Below are 9,839 nucleotides of genomic sequence, written 5' to 3'. Positions count from 1 at the left end.
ATTGCGTCAGCGTGAGCATGCCCAGTTTCAGTTGAAAGGGAATCCCTGATTTGTGAGTATGTGGCAACGGTTCTCGAGCTAGCGTTTGCCATACGGACTTAGCGACACGCGACTCCTCCCTGTCGAAGTCCACCATCTAGGCTACCGGCGTTTTTAGTTACTTGCTGTCTTTAGCCTAGCCTGTGTAGCTGAGCTTCTTGCAGATCCGGTGAATCAGCCTTCAGGTAGATATGATTAATGAATCACTTGTTCACATGTTCTTTCAGGTTATACAATACTACTATTAGGCCTAGGCCTAGGCCTTCTTTAGTTTTATTTAATTTTTTTTAAGCTAATGTATGGCTAGGCTAGGGCCTAGCTAGGCTAGGCTAGACTAAGGAGATTCTCATTTCAAGGAGAATCCCAGCATATTGTGCGTGAGAAATTGTTTTTCAGTACTACTGAGCCTAGTACAACTAGGCTAATTACACTACCAGTTCCAGATATTTACTTTCAAAGTGTTACAGTAGATAATAAAATTATAGAATTTTCACTTTCCTGTAAGTATTGAAAACATAATTATTAAAATTGTATGATTTTGATTAATAAGAAATACATAGAATTTCAAATAGTGTTCCTATTTTTCTCTCTTCATACAAACAATTTCCAGGAAGGGCTAGCAAACACTCCTTTCTGATGTCTGATCTTTTATCATACAACAAGTATAACTTAGAAGGTCTGTGCCTTTTGCAATCAGGGATCTGGGTTTCTTATCTGTGTTATCTTTACTTTTTAGATGGAGTGGAATTAACAGTAAATTTTATTTTTTTTTCTTCATAATTCAAACTTCATAACAAGTTCATAATAACTAATTAGTAAACTTATTTTCTGAAGATTTTTTTTTTATTTTATAGAAAAAGGTTGATCCTATATGTTGAAAAAAATAATTTGTTAATTAATAATACAGTAAAAAAAAGTGGTGGAGCAATAGTTATGATCAAGTATTGCCACATGGTACTTGTGTATTGCATTGTGTTCCGTGTTGCAGTGTATACCTAGTTTGTTCTGATAAGTACTTTGAATATAATAAATTGCTGTATTGAACTTTAAACTTTAGACCTGCCATGCATTTGACTTTGAGTTGTGACATTGGGCCAATCAGTGACATTGTATTATATTGCAATGTGTTATTGATGTGTGGATAATTGTTTCCATCAGTGTCAGTCTTTTCTATTGTGATTAAAGTTGAAGATACACTTTAAAAATTCCAGTTTTTGGGATGGATGTTCATTTATTAAATTTGTTAAATTATCATTTTAATGTTTTAGTTTGGGATATTAAAAGATGTCATAGTGTAAAATATAATTTGCTATGTGTTTATATGAAGTGTATATAATTTTTTAATGGGCTCTCCCCCCCCCCCCAATAAATTTTTCAATATTGTAAAAAATTGGAGAAAAAAAGAAAATTACATTCAAAATTAAGTCTGAAGTGCCATTTCTGGCTATCTAGAGTGATATAATTGTAAATTTTCTTACCTCAGCCCCAGCCATGGTGGGCCTAAAGTGGTATAGACCCTCCATCTGTCAAAGTCTCTCCCTGGGCCCCCTCTATTTCAAATTCCTGGATCAGCCACTGCTGAGGCTGAAAACACCCTACGCCCCTGCTGTGTTGTATATTCCTGAATAAGGTAAAAAAAAAAAATTAAGATGTAAGAAAAACTGTAATTAAGTGAATCAATCATCAATTGACACTTTGAGTGTATGGTTTCAGGCACATGTTCAACAAACCACTGCAACAAAGCACTAAATTCATTCCTTATCTGTGAACTTACGGATAGTGATGTAGGAAGTATTTGTGTTAAGAAGACCTTGCACAGTGGCTCAAAATTAATTGTTTTTGTGTTTCACATAGTTTGCCATTAATTAAGGAATACAAAACTCTATTCAAAATTTCTGTATGCAATAATATCTATTCAAAACAAAAAGAAAAAGAATTCTGACAATTTCATCATGAAAGACAACCAGATACCTCTCAAGAGGGTTGTACTGTACATTACTAAATGATGCAATCAAACATAAAGATTACTCCTATTACTTTTTTATCAAGTCATCGATCAAGAGGGTAGAGGATTTTTCAATTGATGTACAGCATTCCAATCAGTATAAAAAACTTTTACATGACTAATATTTTCATTTTGCTTTTCTCAATAAAACAGTAGCGGGAGGTGTGGGTCAGAAGAGCTAAGGCCGCCGGAACTCGAGGACCTGTTTTATTTTGGGCATAGTATGCTACAAAACATTGCAAAACAGCTAAAAAAGACCCAGTATTAGCCAGTTTCTATAGATGCTAGTGGTTAGCCCCTGGACCCCAACCACAACTCCCCCTGGAAATGTCAGATCCCTCACAGGCACCTTCACCCACCCCTCAAATCCCCATAAAAGGGATCCTAGAGCTACCACTGCGATGTAACATTATCATCCAAGCCTAACATTCTCCCCTTGTTTTCTTCCATCAGATTCACAAAAAATGGCAACAGTGTTTAAGGATGAGAAGGATCTGCCACCTATGACCTGGCTTCACAAGTTCTGCTGTCGTATCTTGAAAGCGGGACCAATTCCTAAACATGTTGCCATCATCATGGATGGCAACAGAAGATTCGCCAAGAAGCATCAGTATGACAGTACACTTGGACATGCAAAAGGATTTGATAAATTAGCAGAGGTAAGCTAAAATTTAGTATTGTTATTGATTGCTATTATTTTTTAAATTATTATCAAAAAATGAAAGAAAGAAAATTATACTCAAATTTAAGTCTGAGGGTGCCATTTCCAGTCATCTAGAGGTGCCATACTCATACATTTTCTTACGTCTCCAATTTTGAATTCATAGATCCACCACTGTTATTGTTGTGGTTATTTATTTTTATTTATCTTGTCATTCATTAAATGTAAAAAATAATACCATTATGTGCAATTAGTAATATTAAATTATTTTTTTGCATATTTTTTTCAGACTTTAATGTGGTGTTCGGAACTAGGTATCAACGAGGTAACAATCTACGCATTTAGTATAGAAAACTTCAAGAGATCAAAGGAAGAAGTGAATTACATAATGGATCTTGCAAGGGAAAAATTCCATCGGCTTCAAGCAGAGAAGTATGTAGTAAGACTTTGTTGTTTTGTGCAATACTGTGGTTATAATTCTTTGGTGGCTGACATTTAAATATTTCATGCATTTTAATGCAAATTACAGATTTGTCATGCAGTAGAATGTGGTCACTATTAATTGTTTTGGTTTCATTTTGCATCTGATAAATGAAAGTCATCAGCAAGGAATTGTAAAGTGTACTACATAAATTTGTTTCAATTAAAAATTAAAGCTAATATGCAATAGGAATAAAGGATTGCTTTTAAAAAGTTAAATTAGACGGATTACATACAATTATTTGTATTATCATGTTGAAATCACTGATTGTTAGTGATTACAGCATTTGCTCTTTATTTTCAGAGAACAGATTCGAAAACATGGCGTTTGTGTAAGAATTATAGGAGATATAACACGGTTACCCCAGGATCTACAAAAGCTAGCAGCTGATATAGTGTACTTCACAAGAAACAATACAAGGTAAGAATGTTAACAGCAAGGATAGTCGGGGATTGAAACTTTAATTCACCTTAATTTTATTTAGGAAAGTTCTGCCCACACTATCAAATCATGCCCATATATGGGCATGAAAGTGTCAAATCACACCCATATATGGCATGATGATGTCATCTATGTGAGCAAATAACAAGTGTTTGTTGCATAAAATTTGATAATGTCCACAGCTTTGCTCAGTCGCAGAATGGATGTGGCCCAGTAGTAAGACTTTAGGCTTCCCATCTAGAGCTCTGTTCCCACACGATATCTTTGTCACAGATACCTACTGTAGCACATATATTTGTCATTTGAGGATTGGACAGAGCATTAAGGTGTTAGGTTTGAATCCCCTGTTTGGTACATTGCATGTAATGCCATAGCCAGGATTTTTAAACAGTGTGGGATAACTCAAATGTGGACCCATTTACTTATCTATAGTACTTTAATGTATTTGCACCAGTGGCTGGGGTAATAATGCAAATTCCGTAGAGGCCTAGCTTGGCAAGTTGTGCTATATAAATCTGGCATATTAGTATTAATATTATTATTAATAATAAATTTTAAGATTTGTTTTTTGTGGACCCACTTTCATCTAGAAATATAAATCAGTGCTTATTAGGATTAGTAAATTGAACTGGTCTGCTGCTTAATTACATAATACATCATTTTTTATTGTGCGATATGACATTGGAAATTGGTTTTTCCTTTTATCAATATGAACCACAAAAGTATGAATGAAGACAAACCATACGCTACAATATTATACAACCACGCTCAACTAGCAACAATTACAACAGTTTGCATATTTTGTATCCAATGAATGGGGGAAGAACCACATTGAGTTTGTTTACAAAAGGTCTTGTATGAATCCAGAAGCACAATAGAAATAAAACAAACCATGTTATGCACTATGTACTCATAATGCTGACGTTTTTGTTTTTTTTTTTCCTTTGTAGAGCAATATTGAATGTGTGCTTAGCATATACTTCTAGGAATGAGATCACAAATGCCATCAAGGACATAGCTGGTGGCGTTGAAAGTGGATTATTATTTCCAAGGTAAATTCGTAATGAACTTTGACATAGCAAGTTCATTATTACATTATGTTTTTGGTAGATGTGTCTAGATAAACTTGAGGTTTGGCTTTTAACACATAGCCAAGGGTGTAGAGATGATTATATTCAGTTTGTAGCTGTAGCTTGGTGGTTGAGATGCTTGCCTTCCAACCCCAGCGTTCTGGGTTAAATTCCTATGAGTGTGTTATCATGACCAAAAATAACTCCATTCTCTAAGGGCCAGTTTCTGCTGAGCAAAAAAACATGTGTATTAAACGGTTATTAAAAAACATGTTCTTTTTCCCCAGCAGAAATGGGCCAAAAAACAAAAACATGGTTATGAATGCATTCTAAAAATGTGTGTTTTAACACGGATTCGTCATAGGGTTGGCGTTTTGTGTTGTTACCGTGTGAGGCATGACCCGTCGGTGTTCCAAATTGACCTCTTCGTTAGTTGGATCGTTTGTTCGCTGGAAATTCAGGGAGAAGAAAAAAATGGTATCAACAGGATGACATGCTTTAGGCTTACCATAATTTTGTCATACTTTCTGGGCGTGGTATTTACTTCCTTCGCAGCATGCGCTGTAGCTCACAAGAAGTAAGGTCATCTTCCACTTCCGTAGGTGATGGTCATTATAAGCTCCGCCCACCTACATCGCGTTACCATGTTCTTATTAGTGGCGCTTTTCACTAGAAATGCTTTCCGAAGGGATTTAACCACGTGCTTTTGGCGTTATTCAGCAGAAACATGCCCTTAGACTAATGAGGCTTAGTTTATACATGGTATCTTGTCTTGTGAAAAGGAGCGTCACCTATGAGCGAGGCAGTGATTAAGTTAGCTATTGGCACCATATGTGGCTTCACATTAAATTTTCACAAATTCTGTGGGACTGCTACATTTAATCTACAGTTTACAATATTTAAATGTCAGTGTAAATGTAAAAGTGGCTTAGGAACTAATTAAAGGTAGACAGTTCAGGATGTTTAAATTTTCAGCATGCATTAAAAGATGCACTTTGGCTACTCATCATCAAGGTAGCCATACCTACTTTCATATCATGTTTTAGTAGTTTATGATTTTTATGATTATTCTAATTAATATTTGGTGCTAATTACAGTGACTCATCAGAGGAACTTATAGAGAAGTGCTTATACACAAACCATTCCAAAGATCCAGATTTACTGATTAGAACATCAGGTGAAACCAGACTGTCAGACTTCCTGTTGTGGCAGGTAAGTTGTTGTTGCCTCTAGAGGGTGTCATAGTGGACCATGTGGGAGATATTAATCCATAGGTATTAATCTATACAATTTTGTATGTATTCCTTTCTATCACTATCTATCAGTTAGTACAGTAACTAATAGTATGTACCCAACCAATAATAGCAAATACAGAAACAACATTTTAAGACCAATGTCATTTTAATCTACAAGCTCATGTGTGTGTGTCATAAACTTTAGACTAACATAGCTACTTGTTAAATTGTCTGCTGTTTACAGAAATTAACAATGTGATGCTTTATTATTTAATTGTATTTTGAGGGTTAATACATGCATTGGATTTTTCATTGTGCTGGTTTTTTGCAGAAGGACCAAGAAGTGTGAAAGAGGGGTATATTAACCACCAATGTACATCTTATAATTTTAAAAATGTAATTTAGATCATAATTAAACACATTTTAGTAAGTTATAATGGATTTATATTTATATATTTCTTATATTTTTTGTATTTTTTAGAGTAGTTACACTGTTTTATCATTCACTGAGGTGTTATGGCCAGAGTTTACCATTTGGCATTTATTTGGTGCTGTACTACATTATCAGAGGAACTTCCAATCAGTACAAGTAGGTTCCTATCGTTTAAAACAAATGTTAAATAAGATCTTATATAGACTTATATAAGCTGCATTATGTTAAGTCATCATAAAATGTTAAGTTGTTTAGTTGGTATATTCCTTTATTCCTGTCCTATTATGAAGCTATATAAAGGTTAAAGGTTTGGTAGTTGTGAACTACACAATTGCGATTGCTCTATATGGGATGTGCTGTAGGTAAATGAAGTTTGGTGACAGACATTTTAAGGGTGGAGGGTGATAACTTTGGCAAACTCTAACTAATAAGAATAGATTTTAAGGATGGAAAAGTGGATTAATAAGGGTGGATGAAGGACCATGAAATTTGCTTTAGACTGTGTAGAAAACTAAAGGCTGGGTGGCTCCACCTACCATAACTACATTCCTGCTGTACATTTTTCACAAAAGTTTATTATTTTACTAAATTTGGTTTTACTAAAGATGGTGTTCTGAATTGTAATCACATTTGAAAATTTGGATCGATAATGGAGTCCTTTGTTTCTTTTAGACTGCCAAAGAACTTAGCGCAGCAGAGAGGAGGAGGGAGGTTCTAGAATCGGATAAACAATGCGTCCTACACCAACTTCAAGCGGGAAATACTACTTGCTCCTCTGAAGATAAAACCTTACAAAACAAATTCCAAGAAAAACTAGCCCAATACACAATAGACAGGGAGCAGAGGATAGCAGTATTCTTGAACTCTGTAGAAAAGAAACGAGAACTGTACATAAAAAGTATACTAGAAGCAGATTGAATGTAGGTTGCTCACTCATGCGAAACAAAATGCATTCCATACGCTACACTGCAGAAATTACAAATCCTGTTCAATGTCCGGGAAAAAAGTTAATTTTTCGCTTTAAAATTTGATTGATTGACATCAGGTGGAACCAAGATGGTGGCGTACAGGAGAAAAGTTTCAGTCGTTGATGGTCACAGTTTCATGTCAGTCTGCAATAAATTTTGCCATCTACTGTATGTTGGGAATGTATGAACATTTCCCATGATCCAGGGTTAACAAGATCAGCGATAACTCAGCAATCAAGATGGGATTTTCAAAGTATTTCTCAAACTGAAGCATGCACTTAATAACAATATATCATTTTATCTATCTTATGTTTTAACTTCCTATTTCTGCATGATGTATGTCTTGCATGGGTATTATATCCATTCATATATATATTTTTTAGAGTGATAATACTCAGATGATAAGTGTTCTTCCTTTATTCTGAAATTTCAACCTTTCCTTTCTGTAGGGAGGCTTAAAATCATTGGGCGAAAAAATTAGAAAGCTGCATTGATGAAGTTACCCCATGCTGAATTGGTTCTAAGCAAATAATTTAATACTTAAAAGATTTTGTCTAAAATTGCCATGTGTCAATTAGCATCACTTCATATTTTTTGGGGAAGCAAAACTACATTTAACTGGTATATTAACGTAGTATACTGATAAAAAAGTGTTTTCCAAAAAACAGAAGATCCACTACTTTAGAATTAAAAATATCTCAAAAATGAATGCAAGTTGAGATTAAGAATACTAAATCTTTAGTATCTCCTAATCTGTGGTGCAATTTTGGAAATCTGCCCAATAGACCTATCCAAAGTGTCAATCAATCAAAACGTGTTATTTGATTGGTGGGGCAAGAAGTATACATGCGCCTCACAAAAACACATTTATGACTCTACTATTCCAACTTGAGTCTGCTATATTATATTGTATATATATTTTTCTCTCTCTCTTCCTCCACCCCCCACCATATTTTTATTGGGTAGTGTATGAGCTTATTGCCAAGTCAGCATGGTACTACTAAATATTATGAATATAGAGTTACAGAGTGATGTATATAGAAAGATTAAAATATAGAATACATATCACAATACTTGTAAGCCTACTTTACTTTTTTCATCATGTGTCTTATAAATCAAAAACATATTTTTCTATCTCACTAGGATACCTAATATTATTTCAATGACACACCACCTAAAAAGTATATTGTGTGGTGCTAGATATTTGTATTAAGGGCTAACTAGCAATGGTGTATTAGACAACTCAGATATGACAAAAAGCGGGAAGAATTATAGGTTGTTTGATAGTGACAGGGCTTTCAAAGTACTGGTGTCACTTGATAATAAAAGATCTATTACTTGCAATAAAAATAATCAGGAACATAATACTGTACTAATGGGTTTGAGCTTAGGCATTTGATGTGATTGAGAGGATGGGGTGGAGATTGAGAACTATAAAATACAATAGTTCAAGTTCCCTCCCTAACCATCATGGTTTTAGATAACACCTTTGCAAGGGGCAGGGATTATTTTTTTGACCCTGCACCATCCAATTGTGCATTCCTGTTTGGGAGATAACCACAGGTACTATACACAGCTTGCCATTGCAAAACAGTATTGTATACTTTAGTACAGATAAGCCATATACAGTACTTTCTCTCATAGGTTTGGTAATAGTAAATCATTTCCAGTAAATTATTCATCATTTTAAAGTCTCTTATGTGGAGAATATGAAAATATTCAAGTCAATTTTCATGTTTTTGTCACTGGTGTATATTTTGGCATGGCAAGCCCCATATGTACAGTAACAATATTTTTGAAATATGAATTAGATCACCGTGTGTCTAATTAAAAACAATTGTGAATTGAGAAACAATTGAATGTGAAAAAAAATCAGATATTTATGTAAGGTAAAGATGATAAAACCTAGTCATTGTATGTGTATTAAATTTCATAAAGGCAATAAGTTGGATGTTTTGAAGATTTATTTATCAATTATATTGGTCTTTACACTTGTGTTCAGTAAGTGCAGAACCAGTTTCTAAGGGCTTGTTACCGTAATTTGATCAATGGGAATATGCCATTCGGCTTCCCTGCACATGGTGGCTCTGAGATACACTTTTGGCTTAATTAAACCACCTGGCACCTAGAGAAATTGAGAAAGAAATAATTCCTCCATGGAAAGAGTAACAAAAAAAACTTTTCCTTAGTCAACTGGTGGTGATCCTGCTACAGCATCTTCAACAGATAACAGCAACTACTGTTTCCTGTGACTTTCAACATGAACGAACAGATTTGATACAGTCATACATGTGCAACCTACCACACTCCTTGTTGAGTGTTCATGGGCAAGAATTGGTGGGCATCTATAGAGCGCATAATAGAGAATTATTGTATGTGCTATTGCAAGTGTTTTTGAAAATAAAACTGAGAGAAAAAGAAGTCACAACAACAGAACCAAGCTCCCATTTTCATTCCTAGGGGGTTGGTGCCTTGCCTATGAAGAGACGAGCAATGGCACCAGTAT

General features: G+C 34.7%; 1 protein-coding gene across 1 annotated transcript; it reads left to right on the top strand.

The window, feature by feature from the left end:
- The first annotated feature begins 6 nt into the window (after nt 1-6).
- LOC117103925 (dehydrodolichyl diphosphate synthase complex subunit DHDDS-like) lies at nt 7-9,019 on the top strand. The gene is made up of 8 exons (XM_033244577.1): nt 7-224; nt 2,498-2,703; nt 2,995-3,137; nt 3,490-3,606; nt 4,578-4,679; nt 5,795-5,909; nt 6,414-6,521; nt 7,038-9,019. Exons 2-8 carry the CDS (start codon nt 2,509-2,511, stop codon nt 7,281-7,283), a joined length of 1,026 nt encoding a protein of 341 aa, XP_033100468.1. The 5' UTR covers nt 7-224; nt 2,498-2,508; the 3' UTR covers nt 7,284-9,019.
- Nucleotides 9,020-9,839: the final 820 nt, after the last annotated feature.

The sequence above is a fragment of the Anneissia japonica genome, unplaced genomic scaffold, assembly GCF_011630105.1.
Source record: "Anneissia japonica isolate Jap-2015-1 unplaced genomic scaffold, ASM1163010v1 scaffold1810_len1271414_cov176, whole genome shotgun sequence".
In the NCBI taxonomy this organism is placed as follows: domain Eukaryota; kingdom Metazoa; phylum Echinodermata; class Crinoidea; order Comatulida; family Comatulidae; genus Anneissia; species Anneissia japonica.
This window is presented reverse-complemented; position numbering and strand designations above follow the sequence as displayed.

Coding starts and splice junctions, on each gene's coding strand:
- LOC117103925 (XM_033244577.1), top strand. CDS start 2,509: ATGGCAACAGTGTTTAAGGATGAGAAGGATCTGCCACCTATGACCTGG. Junction 4,680..5,794: donor AGTGGATTATTATTTCCAAG/GTAAATTCGTAA, acceptor TGCTAATTACAG/TGACTCATCAGAGGAACTTA. Junction 5,910..6,413: donor CAGACTTCCTGTTGTGGCAG/GTAAGTTGTTGT, acceptor TGTATTTTTTAG/AGTAGTTACACTGTTTTATC.